A 17508-nucleotide genomic window follows, 5' to 3' on the forward strand; every position below is an offset into this window, starting at 1 on the left:
GCCATGTAAAGGGTGGTGTATAAATTAGACCTGAGCAAAAACAGTCACTTGGGGTGTTTAGGGGAGGTGTAAGCATAATCCGCCGACCAGGGCGCCTCGCTCCCCGTGCGCCCCCGAGCAAAGCCCCTTAGCTGGGCCGGGCTGCTCTGCAGGCATGACGCACGCATGGTTAACGAAGACGGCTCAGCAGTAAGAGGGGATTTAACTGGATGTGAGGATGACTAACTTTGCTGTCTGAAACATTATCTCTCTCTTTCAACTCCTTAACTTCTCCGTCACCCTCTTTGAGGCAGCGTTGCACCAGCCTAGCTTTGTTCTGACAAGTTGCACCTTTGCTGCACAGACTCATTAGGCAAGTGGGGAGTCACCCAAAGATACATTGCTTTTCCTCCAAGCTTATCCCACCCTGACTTCACTGGCGAACACCTCTCATCATTTTTGTCTGCAGGGGTTTTTGACAGTGGTGCGTGTCCATCAGAGTTTTCCTGTGCCTGCAGCTGAATCAGAGTCTACACAGAGAATAGTTGTTCTTGTTTCATTTAACTTGAAAGAAAAATATCCCCGTGCAATTTTTTTATTTTTTTTTAATGAAGGGGATCAGAAACAAACACTTTTCATCACATATTTCAGGGCATTAAGCTACAAGTATAAAAATTTAAATAAAGACTGTATCCCTAAGCAAATGAGTCCTAGTGATTTAGCTGTAAAGTTTATAGACGAACTTTAAAGAAAATAACCTGGTTCAAACAGATCTTGCCTTCTGGGCACTTGCAAACACACCTGCAGCAATTTGATACTTGGGAATGCAGATTACAAATCCTTCACTTCAAAATGTTTGTTTTTAAATTCAAAAAGATGAAAGAAAATAAAGTACTGAGCTTTTTTCTGTCGAGCACAGATGTTTCCAGTATTTCCAGTGCTCGCAGGGAACGAGAACCTGACCCAAACATCGCAATAATCCAGAATTCAGAAGGAAAACGCATGCCTTCTGGAGTCCCAGCTTCACGAACTTTCTGAAAGTTAATACCTGTTAGATCCTCACCAGGCAAACGCTTCCCACCAAACCGAAATAAGAACGGTATACTACAAGAGCCTCGACATCCTATTATGTTCTGCTGCCATATCCGTAACTTTTGCCTTCATCGAATTTCTTATTCTTCTAAACCTAACAAAACACAGTAGGCAGTAGTCTTCTACTTGATATAATTAGCTGAAACACTACATACTGCCGAACAAACTTATTTTGGGCCTGCTCATTTGGGTTTTTTGCCTGTTTAATTAATGAAGACTAATGAAGACTTAATAATAGGCTTTTCCAAGACCAAAGGAAAATCATCATTCCTTGCAGCATTTTCTCTCTCAGGGCCTGTCCCATTCCCACTTCGGCAGTATTTAGTTAGCTCACGTTTCAGCAAAAGTTACTCATTTTCTCTCAGTATTTGTTGTCGCTGTACTACGAGAAAAATTCTCCCTCACTTAAAAAAGTATAATTTACTCATTCTTGCAATCTTAACTCTTTTGTCCTCTTAAGAACTATTCTTGTCTAATGTGATTATACTGACCTGATTTTTATCTTATGAGAAAAAGAGAACAACTCATGATTGAAAGTGCTGTCGGTTCTGCTCTCATTTCTGAGTCCATAATTTTCTTTGCAAATAAATAATTTATTTTCTAAACCTGTAACAACATTAGTATCACATAAACCATAAACACGTATGAATGCAAAATTAGGTAATTTTTTGTGTGCTCATAACACATCTTGCAATATACAGTGGCTAACGCCTGCGTTGCAAACCCATAGCAAGTTTTTCCTCCCACAGGAGGGAGGAAAAAAATACCACACAAGTTAAGGTCATGTTTGGGTTGTGCCTTACTCTCTATTTTTACTTTGCAGACCCTTGTGGACTAGAAAATTCATGATGTTGCAGGAGCGTGCTTGCTTAGTGAATTGTAATGGGATTAACATACTGAAGATGTGCTGAAGTTGGAGACCTACAGCATTCTGCCCTAACCCCTGCAATGGCCAATTTTGCCAGCGATTTCAGTCGAAACCCTGATAGTGTCTAGGATTGTTACTGGCCTGTTCAGAATCTGCACTCTCCATGTATTATTCCCTCAACAACCGTTTACCTTTTACTCTACAATCACGTCTCTATCAAAGCAGTATTTCTAAGGCCTAAAGCAATGGCTGCAGGTGTACTGCTTTTATGGCAGAGCCAAAAATAAAACAACAAACTAGACCCAAAAACCTATCTATTACACGTCTAATAATTTCAGATTTTGGCTATGATTACATTCCATTAAATCACAGAGATCTTCATAAAAATAGAGGCTGAGGAACACTTAAGTTAGAATTAAACATTGCTCTCTCTGTATTTATAAGCACTGGAGCAACCTTTAAACCATTAAAAGCTTTCTGGACCACAAAAATTCTGGTTTTGCAATTATTTTCATGAGATGCAAGAAAAAAATCTTACATGTTGAGAGAATTTCAGTATTTTATAATCCATTTATGTATATTTATCCACACACATCAAGTGCTTACACTTTCTTCAAAATTAAAACCAAAACTTGCTCCAGAAATCAAACAAAATTCTTCATTTGGACTCTAACTGAATTGCTTTTCCATATTTCTATACCATTAACTTTCAGTTCAAATTACAGTCACCGTATTATGATTCAGGTTTCAGCTTGATTTTAAATTTCCATGCAGTGAAGATTAATCCTGTTGCTTAGAAAGTTACAAGACTAGATTCCTAAATGCATTTTCCTGTATTTTTTATTTACTCTTGTTAATACGAGTTTCTTTGATTAGCTAAACTTTGCTGTTATCAACACTTGTCTCTTATCACAGGCCCTAGGCAAATGACATATTTACCACTCATTCCATTCTGATAAGGGTAATCCTGTGTTTAACTTGCCCAAGAACAAACACCATATATTTTGTTTTTAAGAATCCTGCTTCTAGGTATTAACAACACACAAGAGAATGAGCAGGACATTTTTAAACCAGAAGTTATAGAAAGAATATTTTGCGAATGTAAGCTTTTTATAACAGCATATGCTTCCTACTCCAGGAAAGTTTATTTAATTCAAAGTTTCCGCAATACCACTGCTAAAGTTATACTAAAGTTTAAATCATGGAAGGAGGAAAACACATTTTTAGTAAAGCATCTGTTTTGGGGTTTTTCCACCCCCTAACTGACGCTCTCCCATAGCTAGTAACATTATTTCGACGTAAAAGCTTTGTTTCATACCTCATTTGAGCATTTTGAAAACAGCGCAAAGAAAAGAAACATCCCATGCTGAACTTCACAGTCTAATTTTAATTGTAAAGACATCAAAACATTTGCAGTGTTGTAGGCTGGTAGTCACTGATTTTTACAATTCTGTTTTCATTACTCAACCCACACAAATGTCATATGGTGACTGAAAACTTTTGAGCAGAGTGAAAAACCACACTATTTCACCAAACATCTTTTTATTGATTTTTCGATTCCCCCCTCCACCCCTTTGAGATCAATTGTATCAAAGGGAGAACTATTCTAATTCCCAGGTAACTTTTTAGCATACTACAAAATAAAAATTTCAAACAGAATTATATGGCTAAATGGGGTACTAAAGTGCCTGAGAGCATGTTAAAAACATTTTGATAGATAGCCAAGTCATTTATCTAAATCACCGTCAGAGCAGTGAAGCATCCTGCAAGCTTTTATGCAGAGTATAAGGTGATGCTTTCTGGCACTTCTTGTCATTTCTCAAACTTGAAAATGTGGTGTTAAAATGTTGCCACTGTTTACCACCTATGTACTTCAGCCACAAATCAAGACCCTATAACATAAGAATACATTTTCAGAAGTGTCCTACCACTAACTCTCCCTCCCCCGTTACCAGTGCAATGCTGCCTGAATCTCAAGGTATAGAAATAATTGATGGTTAAACTCAAAGGGTGTTCACAGTAAGTAGTTTTCTAGCAAAACAGCAACTTCTTAGAGCAACAAAGTGAAGAAGAAAGGTGGCAGCAAGGTCAGTACAAAGAAATATTGCCTTTTCTTAGGAAACTTAAAACTACTGTCTGATTTTTGGAATGGCACCTACCCACTGCAATTCCACGTCTTTGAAAGAACTGTATGGAGCAGCATTTTAATTGCTTAGCTGCTCTGCTAAAATGCACTTTGAGACATGCATTCAGATTATCAAACGTGGTACAAAATTAGAGTAAGAAGGCAAAGGAAAAAAAAACCTACTACAGAGATGTCGTGTAAATTCGTCCTTCACTGGTTGGAGTTTTGTAAGTATTTGTTGTCTTATATTATAATTTTATGTGTTCCTGTTTGGCTCCACAACTGTCGTTAGGATCAATAAGCTACATGAGAAGGGATAAACAGAAAGCAGCCCGGTGCTTCTTTCCTTTTTCGTTTCTTGCCAAAAGGAGAAAAAAGGCTTGCAAACAACATTTTGCAGAAAACCTCTCCCCCACCCCTCATTACCCCTGCGTTTAATTACAAGTATTTATTTTTTAAATGCATGCAAATAATAACAACAATAATTACTTTAAAACTGGAAAAATAACAGTTGGGACCTACATTGAGCACTGTGCCGGTGTTGCCACTCTGTTTGTGCCAATCCACTGAAGCATGCTTTGAGAGCCTTCTCCTGGAGCATGCAGGAAGACGGACTCGCAGTGTAGAAATCCAGCATCTGAGCAGGGCTCACTGCTAGAACATCCATACAGTCAAACATGATTCCCCCTGCACAGAATGCCTGCAAAAGTGCTTTCCTCTAGGTGTGGAGGAAAATGGCACATAAAAGTACACCCAACTCCATCAAACTCTGCCCCTTTTTTGGCACGTAGGCTGTTGGTCTTTTTCCCAGACCAGAATCATGAATTATGACAGACAACACAGCTAAAAGCCTGTAATTGATCCAAATGATCATTTACCATTTTCCAGGCTGCCCAGCCAATCCAGCAAGATGGGGGGAAGCGAGCCGCATTCCAAGTTTTAGCTCCCGTCAATTTTCCCCCAAAATTTCTTTAGAGTCAGTCCCGCTCCTCGGGCGCTGGCCGGGTGCGTGCCGCGTCCCGCGCCGCGCCGATCCTCCGCCTCCCCGGGATAAAACGGCTCCGGTAGGGAGTCGGGATCCCCCTCGGCCGTGAATAGATCCTTCTGCCTCTGAACAGCTCACTTCCTACTACTTGTGTCACAGGGAATGAAAGATTGAATTGCCTAATATATGCGAGTGAACTTTCCGTGAACCCTTCCCAGGCTGCTAACCTTCAAATGACCCAAGCGGTCTGACATCACCAGCTCCCAGGATTCTCACACGCCTTCACAACTCCCAGCAGCCCTGCAAAAAAAGCAGGCAGGCGGGCAGGCAAAGGCTAGCCCCAGCCCTGCCGGAGTCGCCCCGCCGCCGCGGAGCGGGCGGCAACGGCGGGTGCGGACGGGGAGGCCAACTTGCAAAAAGACCCAAAATAATAAAGAAGAAAAAAAAAAAAAGGCAAAAAAAATCCCCAACACAACAAGGAGGAGGAGAAAAGGGGTGGGAGTCAGCGATGTTTTGGGCAGTTGCAGGGAATGGAGGATTTTTAAATTTCAGCCCAATTTGCTAAAACTTCTGTGTGCCCCCCCGCCCCTTCCCTCCCTCTGAGGAGAGGCCACGAGCCAGGCGCAGGCGTCAGCCGCCGTGGCACAGCCCTGGACACGTGCTTTGCCACAACCTCTGGGATGGCGGGGCTGGGTGCAGAGCTGCCTCACCCTAACCTGGCCCCCATTCAACACCACCAGGAGAGACGATGGGCCTCACCCTGCTGGGATGGGGCGGGGGGTCAGGTCCCATTTCTCCCCACTGCCCCCCTGGCTTCGCTCCTAAATCACACAGGGGTGTGTTATGGCTGCAGCGGAGCCCAGCCACGTAACCCAGTGCTCCCAGGCCTCCCTGCCCAGCCAAATTTGGCAGGCACCATCACCCAGGAGGGCCCATTCCCGCTACCCAGCCTGGGGCAGGAGACAGCCACACGACCCCTCTTCTCCCCGGCCGAGGGGCCACCGGGTCCTGCCTGTCTCTGATTAGCAGAGAGGGGCCATGGCTGCTCGTGTGGCTCTGGAGGGGCTGTATCAGCTTTCAGAGGGCTAATGAGCCCCAGCTCCTCGGGGAGGGGCAGGGGGAGAAAGGCCACGAGCAGGTCCGTGAGGAACAGGACCCACCCCAGGGTGCTGAGAGGGGAGACTGCAGCTGCCCCCTCCCCAGGGCAGGCAGCTCCGGCTGCCCCACCCCCCCCAGCCATTTTGAAGGCATGTGGCTGCTCCCACCAAAACACCCACAGAGGTTTTAGAGAAATCGCACTCCCGGCAGCCCTCCCTCACTGCAAGAGTAGGTGTCAAGGCCTTTCCAGTTCTGTGGCCAGGATGCCACAGCCAGCACCGTGCTGGCCCAACTATTTGCATCAAGCTAGCAGGGAGCCCTCTGTTTTTTAGGTAAAAAACCACCTTCTGCAAAGTCTCGCTCGCAGAGAGACTCCATCGAGGCCTGCGCCAGTCCTTATTCCTATGAACACCTTAAAAATGAAAAGCAACAGCCTGGAAACACTCCCTTTGCCCCACTGGAAAGGACATGAGCTCAACAATCATGTGCACGCTTTCATTTCAAGCAAATGAGCCCAGTTGCCTCAGCCCCGTTGGATTGAGCACCGGCCTGGCACGAGGTTTCCTGAGGCACAGAGGAGCCTTGCTTCCTGCCCCAAAGCTAGCTAGGGTTTGGAAAATGGAAAACAAAATCCTCATTTACTGCCTGTTTCTTGAAAAGCCCAACATGGGAGTCGGGCGGAGCAAGGGACGCTGTGCACAGACATGGCACCCAACTGGCAACTGTAAAGAAATGCTGGGGAGAGACTCACTCTGGGAAATGCGCAGCCACCATAATGGATGTGGTGTCCCCTCTCCACAAAAAGTCCTTTGATGAACCGAAAGCTCTCTGACAATGCCTGCAGATTGTATTAACAAAACTTTTCACACAGGTTCAAGAATTAAAAAAACCAAAAAACCAAACAACAACCCCCCCACAAAACCCCCCAAAAAACTCCACACACAGCACACACACTTGTTCCCTGAAACTGATATACCCACGTTGAAAAACCAGCGGCCAGCAAAAAGATCTGGTGCAATCTGGAAGTGAATTCATTTGAAGAGAGAAAAACAAAAGCTTTTCTTAGCCTCCTTCGCCTCGGAGGAGAGAGCTGCCCTGGCTGTCCCTGCAGCAGGCAGCCTCTCTGCCCGTTCTCCCTCCAGGCAGAAGAGTTACAGACCCCGGAGTTTAACAGCGTCTATTTTTTAAGGACTTTCTTGGTCCCTTGGGGTGTCCTCCCCCAGCCAGGACTGCTCCAGCTGAAGAAGCCCCTGACACTCTGTAATCCAAAAATCACACACAGCGCACATTTATCCAAAAAGTCATCCTTCAGGGAAGGCTTGTTTAAACCACTGCAGCACAGCGAGCAGCATTTGCTGTATTAAAAAGGCAAATGGAAAAGCAGCTAAATTTTTGACAAAATCTCAGCCGGCTACGTTGCTACAATTCTGTTTTGAGTAGCAAAGCTAAATTAAAAGACAGTATTTTCTAACCAGATGACACAGAACGCATGAGAAGTTTGGAAAATCTAATGTGTTGCCATAAAAATAACTGGAAAGGATGATACAAAACACAGTATGTTTTGTCAGTCTCCAATTTAGGGAGAAAACAGCATTTTGTGTGGACCAAGACTCTCGGAACAGTTTAAGCTTATGCCAAGAAAAACATATTGCCCCTGTGAGTTAAAATAAACAAAATCAGACAAACAGAAATACAGTTATGTTTATTCCATTAGCAGTCTTATAAAACTGTATTTAAAAATAAAACCTGCCCGTTGTACCTCAAAATGTAGACTGGAAACTTCTGAAAGTAAATGTCAGGAAGTCACGCTTAACTACGCATGAATTGAAAAAGATTGCTTTTTCTCACTGTATCTAAATGAGCCAGGTAGCTCATCATGTTTTATTACGAATAATAGTTGTGCTAATGCTTATACTTATTACTAAACCTACATATAATTAACGAATTCTTCAAATAACCATAATGGTGTGCTCGCATACTATTTCTACAATATAGTAATTTATGTATCTCATATTTTACTCTGAAATAGTATGATACTTGTTTTTCTTAAATAGAGTATCAGGAAAAGCTACATTCATAAAATGGGGGGTATTTTCTAATTTAGATCAGGACTAACCACAATTATTGTAATAACTAATAGCCCTCTAATTCAAATGTAATGAAACTTTAAGTATTGCCACATATTTTAAATGCTGATGCAGCTCCCATAGAGGTGTGAGTAGGCAACAACTCTCCAATATCTTCCACTTTATCCGTGCAAAGAAATTGTGATTTCACATCACCACTTTGATCTGTTTTCTCTCAGACTGTGATGGCAGAAACTTTACAATAAACATATTCTTAGCCACAAGTGAAATAAAAAGCAAAAGTTCAAGTCAGAAATCTATTTCCTTTGGTGTTACTGTATATTTGTCAGTGTGACATAGCACATTTGAAACCCATAATCATAAAACAAAAATTTACAGCCAAGGTTTAGGGTCTACATCTGTTTCTCTGGTTTTTGTACTGCAATTACCCACTGGACAATTCAGAAAGCAGCACTATGAATCATGTACTGCACACATGTTTGTGCTGGTCACTTTTTCGTTAGTACAAGAGGCTGAGGATGCCATAATATGCTTCACCGAGAGAGAGAGCATTAGCTAGAATTAGGATGAGTGCACTCGGCGCTCTAATAAAAATGACTTTACTAGAAGCAACAGAGTACTCCTGGAATATTACAGGCATATTTATAGAATGGAAAAATTAAGAAATACATGCAAAAATTCTCTAAAACGAAGTATCTCAGGGGAAGTGCACTTTTTTTTTTTTTTGCATGCATGTATTTTACTATTAATCAAATGTAGCACTCTCTTGAAACAGTTTTGACAGCAGAGTAAATGGTTACTAGTGAATGATGTGTGTGTTTAAGCAGTGAAAGCAGAGACAAAGTGATGTTTTCTTCTACTCCCTAGGCAAGAGCTGACACTAAGCTTGCTGCCTCAGCTTTGATACTCACAGATTCCTTTGTGTCAGTTGCTGGGAGAATCACTGGCAGTTCACTAACCCTGCCTCACACACAGGGGCTTTGATTTTTACCTCTTCATTGAGAATAGATGTTAATATGAAACAGTACTTGTCTGCCTTAGTGTTTTGTTTTTTTTTTCCCTCCCGCCCCCCAGTGACGCTGGGTTTCAAATCTGAAAACCTGAATCCCCCTTCACTACATGTATTTTTTTAGTATTGAAGGATGTTCTCCTTGTGTCTCAAGCACATGAATGATGTCAAAAGATTACGGGGAAGAAAATCACAAGAGAATGGCTGAATATTTAAAACTCCAAGCTAGTCCTAAGGAAATGGGTATCAATCCTGAGCAAGAATTGCCCTGAAGAATATAAAACAGTAAAATTACTGGCACAAAATGGCAGAAATGACACGGAAAAACATGAAGTACAGTGAAATAAAGTCAAAAAGGGGTATCTTCTGACTGCTATATGCTACTATGCACAGCTCGCAATGACTGAAACAGGAATTTGCATGTAACAGGAAGAATTACTTCAGGCCTAAAATGTAACAGCAACTGGCGAAAGACTATTCAGTGCACAGCAGTATTTTATTTTAGATGGGAAAAGCAGAGTTAGTCAGCTCCAGATCCAGAACTTGGACATGCATCCGGTCTCTGAGTCACTTACTGATAAAGGCTTTTTGTCTGTTTTAATCAAGGGATATGTATTTGTAAAGATGCCTTTAAAGCTGATTGCTTAACTTAAAGGCTATAAAAATAATTCATCTCCACGAACTTGAGCAAACAACCACATTTCTTCGAATCCATACTGCATTTTACACTCCTTTGGCCCAGAGCCAGGGGAAGAGAACTGCCCTATATGACAAAACTAGAAGTGTATCTGGTTCAGCAATCCATTTCTAAGAGTGACTGCTACTAGATCTTTCTGAGGAAAATACAAGAATCCCTAGTGATTGGCGAACTATAACTCACCCATAGGTCCTCTAATAGCCTGTTCTCTAACATCAAATCACTTAAGCATTAAAGCATGAGATTTAATATCCTTTCCAAATTTGTTTTTGGTAATAGCCCTGATATTCTAGATATTCATAGATTCATATATAGCCAATGTCTTTTTGGATTGTGATAAATTTTTAGCTCCATGACACAGAAGGAGATAGTAAGTTATTGGGCTTTGAGACAAAGAAGGATAAATATTTTTTAAAAAACATTGTAAAACTCATCCACATTGGAAATAAAGGAAAACGCAGACCAAACCGCACCTCTCTGAGGCCCCAAAGGCTGACTGCTATAGGCTCCAGAAAGGTTGGCAAAGAGGCAATGACATCATGTGCTTAAAGACGGGATGACATGCATTTTTGAAAGATATAAGAAGAAAAAAAGCATTATGACATTAAAAATTGGCTACATACTGAACTTACACTTGCTGTTTAGGAGGATCCTGCAGTGCAAACAACACTGCTAAATGGTTGCCAGAAAAAAACCCAGAAGTGAGGAGAAAAAAAAGTTTGCTTCATTTTGTTTTCTTTTTAAATGACCAGAAACTGCTGTTTCAAGGTTTAGCCAAGAAAGAGATTTTTACTGCTGGCCTATAAATCCCTCAAAACATGGAGTTATAATGGAAATGCTGAGGTAACTGGAGTGCCATGCATGGCACTGACACATTGCATTGTATAATCCAGGGAGAATGACGGCTGGGAGATCTATAAAACCTAAGTAGAAGCAAGATGTAGGAAAGAGCAGAAGAGCAAGTAGAAATATTGAATATTAAATTGCAGAGAATACTACTTCTAACAATAAAGTTTCCTATATGCTGAATATGCTCATGGTTGGCTGAAGGCAAAAGAGCACAGAGCTCCACTAAAAATAAAACAGAGATTCCAAAAGGCTATTTGAGTAACTGTTTTGTTTCTGCCTTTTTTTTTTTTTTTGGGGGGGGGGGAAAAAAAAAAAGGATGTTACCTAACAAAAGGATAGTATTTCCTGATGTTCTGATATCCTGAAAGGTGTCTCACAATGCATAAATACTGTTAGAAAATGCAAAACAAATGGAGTTCCAAACACAGACAACTTACAGCCATAGGTGTAACCAGAATCAGAATAGAAACTGGGACAACAGTATTTCTAGAGGGTCACTAATAGCAGCTTAAACTCTTAGGGAAAAGTTAGGCCTAGTGACTTTCTTCCAACAAAAGACCAATGCTACTAACTGGTACTACAGCTCAGTGCAGACATATGCCCTAATAATGACTAAACCTTACTTAAGCCCTATTTAACTTAAGACAGACTTAAGCAGCATTTAGGGCTTGTGCTCCTGCACTGCTGCAGGGACAACCCATATAGAGGGATCCCAGAGGCCACAGCCGAACCACGCTTGCGCAGAGCTCTGATCACATAAAACCCGATGCAGATTGGATTGGACGATGCCATTCGCGTAAACAGTAACAGATCCACAGTTCGGCAGCTTAACACATGTATTCGTGATAATCCAATTCCCACTTAGCTAGCTCCCAAACCTACATCAAACACTGAAAGAACAGTCCAATATCCTATCTGTGGGCATCTTAAAAGGCAAAATGAAGGATTGACTGGAAAATGCACTGGCACCGCTACCTGGCTGGTGGAGGTAACAACAGGAATGACAATGTGGTGGTGATGGTCATCATGCCAATACCTCTACCTCAACTGCCTGTTGCTGTAAAGCAATCACACCTTTGTTTTATTGTGCAGATGTACTTTCTCTTTGGGCACAGTTTGGGCAACAGCATGCATGAATTTCTGCTGTAAATGAGGTAGGATTACACAGAAGCTGAGGTAGTATTTAGCAAATTGGCATTCCTTTTCTTTGTAGAATATGTGCCATCAACACCGTGTGGAACATTGTTATCATTGTAACTTTATTGATGTAGCCTGAAAAGTAAACTTTGTGAACAGGGTCAGTTTTACAAGCATACAGGTTATCATAGTCTAACTACTGCTGAGCAGGTAAGGGATTCTATCTATCCCTTTTATGCTACAATAGCACTGTGTCCATGATAGGGCTGTTGCAGGTAAAACTCAAACGGGAAAGATTGCTTTCTCACCCTACATTGTTATACCAATGTAACATTCAAACATAGACAAGATCTCGGCAAAAATCAGGCTGGGTTGGCTCCGCTTGCATTCAAACAAGTGGTGGCAGCATGAATGATGTCCAGTCTAAAACGCCTGCAAGATGTTTTCCGGTTTTCAAACTCTACTACAGTACACCTATCAAATTGTTCTTTGGTGCATTCCTCAAATTCTACTTGACTTCTGCAATTTAAGTCCACAAAAAAAAAAAATCTGCGTGGTCGCAAACTGCTTGATTAAGCTAATCACAAATGATTACATAGATTTGCAAACTCACACACCCTTGGTCTGCAAGTCCCATATTGAGCCAGAGAAGAGATTGAGCATCCAGTCGTATTATGACCACACTTAGGGAATCGTGACTGACACACACGCTTTAATTGAAGCGGACTTACAGAGCTGGGATGGAGTTAGAGACTGTGGTGGTCAACAGCATATTGCCCCAGCCATTGTGCAGTATCATGAATTTTTTGCTCTTCTGGGACCTTTTGTGCCACATGTAGTGGAGGGCATGCAAGATGCTAAGCACGTAATGGAGCACATCAGGCTTCACAGGTCTATGAAACTATCAAATTTTCTTTGCATAAACCAGACCAAAACTTTTCATTTTGATATCTTGAGCCTTCTTCTGACTGAACACTTCTGCATAGACCTTCCCATCACACTGAAAAAAAACATTCCTTTTAATCCATCCACAGTTTCAGACAAACATCTTTGAGAACAGGCTTCTCATTCATAGGGCACTAATCTTCCACATATTCTTATCAAGCTATCAGAAGAATAGACTTCACCCATCTTTATATGGAGACATGCAAAGAAGAATGTGTGGAAGGAAACTCTTCACAAAAATGTCTCTGAGATCTCACCCTTGCCACTGGTGGCTGAGGCTAAACCATGACACCATTCTGTCTTTGGCATGAAGTATCCCAAAGGAGATGCCAGAAGACAGGGTTGTGGTGCAACTTCTTCAAGGAATTATCGAGATTGATGGATGGGGAAAGTAAGCCTCAACCCACAGGAGATTTATTTACAAGAATTAAGCATGTGCACACTCCCAATTCTGAGAAACATGTTGGAATTCTCCTTAAAAAGTACAGCATCATGTTATCTTCAACCACAACCTAAATGACTAAACTAAATGACAAGTTAGTGAATACATGTGTTTTAAAAACTTTAAAAAGTTAAAGTTCCACCTGCTGGATTCCTAAATTTGTCTGAAAACTTGTTAATTTACTTTATTTCTTTAAAACCAGACTTCCTAAAGGTACAAGCGCACACCACTGACACTCTAGCCTATTCTGCTAGCTGAACAATGCAGGAACATGATGTCACTCAGAGGCATGACTGCACAAGCATCGAAGAAAGGCTAAGAGCTTTGCCAACACAAATTATCAGGCAGAACCTCACTGGAAAAAATGAGGCACAAAGATTTAAGTGTAAAACTTACTAAGAATCGAACGACATGTTGACAAATACCACTCCACTCTCTTGCTTCCTATCAGAACCCAACAGCCGAAGCAGAGATTCCTAAGTAGTGTTTTTACAGGCCAAGTTTAGTATCTCCCTCATCTTATCAGTAGCCTTCAAAGGGACTGTGGGTGGATCTCCTCCAGGAAAAAAGAAAACAACAAAAAAAAGCCCTTAGAAATGCCACCTCTTCCATACAAATATATTGGCACAACCACAGAGGCCTTGCTTGAGCTGCGGGACTTCGAGAAAACACACCTGGCTCTTCTAAAGGAAGAATTAAAGAATTCATGCTTCAGCCCTCAAGCCTTGAGTGGCCTTAAGAAGAGGAATAGCTAAAGAGAGAGTCTAATCAGGATGCAGGGAAAATCAATACTAGCTTCTTGAAATATCTTAGGCAGGAAGGAACAGCTTAAGGTTGAGACATTTAGACGCTCTTTCTGCACAAGCAAATGCGCTGAAGGCTGTGCGCACAGGTGAGAACGGAAAGGCAGGAGAAGGCTTTCAGGAGGACTGAAACTGAACCAAGGCATGTGCTACCCTGAAGTTCTTTGGGAAATACCATCTTTTAAAAGTTTCCTAGTTTTGGCACAAGAGCGATCTTTCTATGCATTGTTCAAAGTTATCCAAAGTAACATTTTCAGGGATAAATGTATGCCATAGTACTGTTATTTTCTGACTTTGGTGTAGAATACAAATATTTAAGACTCAGCAGGAGAGTATGAAAGGAGCAGGAGTGTAATTCCAGTTCAGAAAAACTCCAATAACTGACAACATGTAAAAAACACAAGATAGATGCATTGTATTGTCGGGCTGAGCCTCATTGGCTGGAAACCCTGACTCTCCCAGCAGGACTCAGTTACATAGCAACTCCGGAGGGCAAATTAACCCTTTCCCAGTTAACGTATCTGACATGATTTAAGAGACCTTTTCCTCCTCCTGCTTCAGAGGTTTGCAAAAAATGTTTGGAAAAAATAAGTCAAGTGCTACTTGGGTAAAAGCAAAGCTATCTGACTCACCATGGGATGCTGATGGTACAATGAACAGCAAATGCAGGGAGTTCAGATCGGTCTAAATTATATTTTATATCATCAGGTTTTGAGACATTTGCAAAACATACTATGTACTTTTCATAAAAACAGTTCATGCTTAGTCTGTGGAGATCCTACCTGGACTGCATTTATCAAATACCAATGGTCTCTTTCACCCAAATTCTGCCCACCCATTGACTTCTGCCTGGATAATTATCGAAGCATTAAAAAGTCCTCAGCTGGTAGAGATAGCACTTCATTAATCTGTAAGAGAATTTTTCACCATCAGAGATTTTGTTGCTTTCATCCAACATTGTACAGGCTGACTACTGTAAAGTCTTAAAAAACTCCTGCAAATCTTAGGGTACTAGATGTTTGAGTTTTTTCCTAATAGACCTTTCTAATCAGTGGCATCAAGTAATTACATGAGAATCTCAAATTATTTCATTACAGCAATTTCCCTATTTTGTTTTTAGAACTGCATTACATTTATGTGTATATACATTAAATACAAGCACAAATATTATATACAATTAGCATAATACAATTCTTGATCTCCTTGTTATCAGGAATAACAAAATTTGAATCAAAAATGCCAAAATCTAGGACAAAAACTGCTAAAGCTCTCTAATTTTAAAATGTTATAATTCAGCCCCATTAAGTTTCTGCCCTTGTCAGAGCACAAGACAGCCCCTGGGGACCAGGAAGGACACACGTCCTCACTCAGGGCGTACCTCGTGCTGTCACACTTCACTGCTGTAAGCCACAGCTGCATACTATTAGGAAAAAGGAGCTACTAGGTTTCCAGTGGAGAAAATAAGAGATCAGGCTGATGTGATATACACTTATTTCTGACCGTCTTCTGGTCACAGTGAGAAGCATCTATCTCATTTCTGCTTTTCACACCCAAAACTGGACTCACAGTACCATGGGCACTAACCAAGGCTAGGAAGGGCAGGTATCGCTGACACCAGCCCATTTCAGGGGTAAGACTATAACTTTCCTTTCCTCTGTAAGACCCAGGGATGTTCTCGGCTGAAGGTTCAAAGGTGAAAAGCCTTGAACCAAGTCGTCCTTGGTTCCTCATCCCTTACCCACCGTTCTCACACATGGACACAGCAGGTCCTGTAACGTACACCTCCCACCATCTCTTCATGAAGGTTATTCACTGCTCAGCAGCAGCTCCTGACCTCCCCATTTAGGCCAGAAGTAATCAGAAGAAACCAGAAATTAATTTGCTCTAATAACACAGATAATCTTGTTAAAGTTCTTTTTTTTTTTAATTGCTTTAAAAAAAATAGGTAACCTTTGTATGTTGCTAAAAGGGCTACCTACATGTTTAAGATATGCCTTGCTTATCTAAACATTTCACACTCTAAAAGTTCATCTGTATTTTCTTTGTATGGTTCTGATAGACTACTTGTAAATCCAGATGGGATAGAAAGATACCATTTTAAATCAGATTTATTATTTAATTTGGCTTCTTGCATGATACTTCAAAAGCTCTTCTTGAATAACTTAGCTGCTGACTTTATAAAGCTAAGAGTATCAATATAGAGGATGAGAGATCAGTCCAAAAAGAGGTACTTCGAAAATATTCTGTGATCTGAAAATTAATTAGCAAGAATAAATTTCATTCCTTATAGTGGATTTTTTAAAAAAAGTTCATATTTTGCTATCATTATTCATCCAGAACTATCACTGACGCCATTGGACATGTAGCCTCTGAAAGGGTAAAACCTAGAAGGACTAGGTTCAATATGCTTATGTTCTGTTGAAAGTACTTTTTCATATAAATGCCATCAGGCACCTATCAAATATTTGTGTTCTTCATTAAACTAATGCTTTCCTGCATAATAAACAAGACGGTACAAAATGTAGGTGTATTCCCATGTCCTGCTACTAAGGTAGGTGATATCAAAATAAATTTGCAACCATATCATTATATCAATCTCCAGTATTACTGCATCACTACTATAACCGTAATTAACTAGCTGCAGGTCAAATTTCAAATAAATCTTTAGAAATTAAATGTATAATTTGTCAAAACCATATGCCTTCATAAATTGATTATTCAGAATTTAGAAGCTTTTTAATTAGGAAGAAATTTATGCAATACCATGTGTAATAATTACGAATCAGCTCTTCTGTGATATTTTTGTACATCAGCAAAAATTAAAACATTGGAAAACATTACCAGGTCATCGCAGTATTTCTATGTCAAAAGAAACACATAGTTTAAATGTAGAGGTTAAAGATATTTTCCCGTATCTTTTACATCTTACATAGCTTTATGATTTCAGGACTGGAATCATTAACCAAATACAAAATCAATGAGAAAAAGATCTAATCTGACCACTTTCAAGCGCAGAGTCACTAAAAATGATTTATGCCACTGTAAAACTCTTTTACCATGGTTCCATAGTTTTACTAAACAGCATATATTCCAAGTCAAACTTCCATTTTATGCTACACTAAACAGTATTTTGCTCCTCTCATCTCTTTCAGCTAAAATTCTGAAAGCCTTTAATGCTTTAAAAACGTCGCCTTCGTAACGAGCATCAGGATGAGGGGTTCAACCCTGGTTGCCAAATGGAAAACTAGAGGAAAAGTAAGTTAAGCAATATTCGTTCACAGTACACAAGAAGCAAAAATTGCACCCCAGCTCCCCTGCTCTCCCCTCCCGCGCTTTCACCATGGGCCTATTCAGACTCGGCACCCTCACGAGGGCTCTGGGTACTTCTATCA

General features: G+C 40.9%; 1 protein-coding gene across 10 annotated transcripts in view; it reads right to left on the reverse strand.

Moving 5' to 3' along the window:
- RARB (retinoic acid receptor beta) overlaps positions 1-17508 on the reverse strand; it is a 332052-nt gene that overhangs the window by 87324 nt on the left and 227220 nt on the right. Inside the window, exons 1-2 of one of the 10 annotated variants that reach the window (XM_075745810.1) lie at positions 4943-5214; positions 4587-4715 (exon numbers count right to left, since the gene is read on the reverse strand). The exons of 7 other annotated variants lie outside the window; for them this stretch is intronic. In XM_075745810.1, the coding sequence (XP_075601925.1) occupies positions 4587-4701 (115 nt within the window). In that variant the 5' untranslated portion in view covers positions 4702-4715; positions 4943-5214. 2 more of the 10 variants (XM_075745811.1, XM_075745809.1) reach the window with 2 other exon arrangements.

The sequence above is a fragment of the Balearica regulorum genome, chromosome 2 (assembly GCF_011004875.1).
Source record: "Balearica regulorum gibbericeps isolate bBalReg1 chromosome 2, bBalReg1.pri, whole genome shotgun sequence".
NCBI lineage: Eukaryota > Metazoa > Chordata > Aves > Gruiformes > Gruidae > Balearica > Balearica regulorum.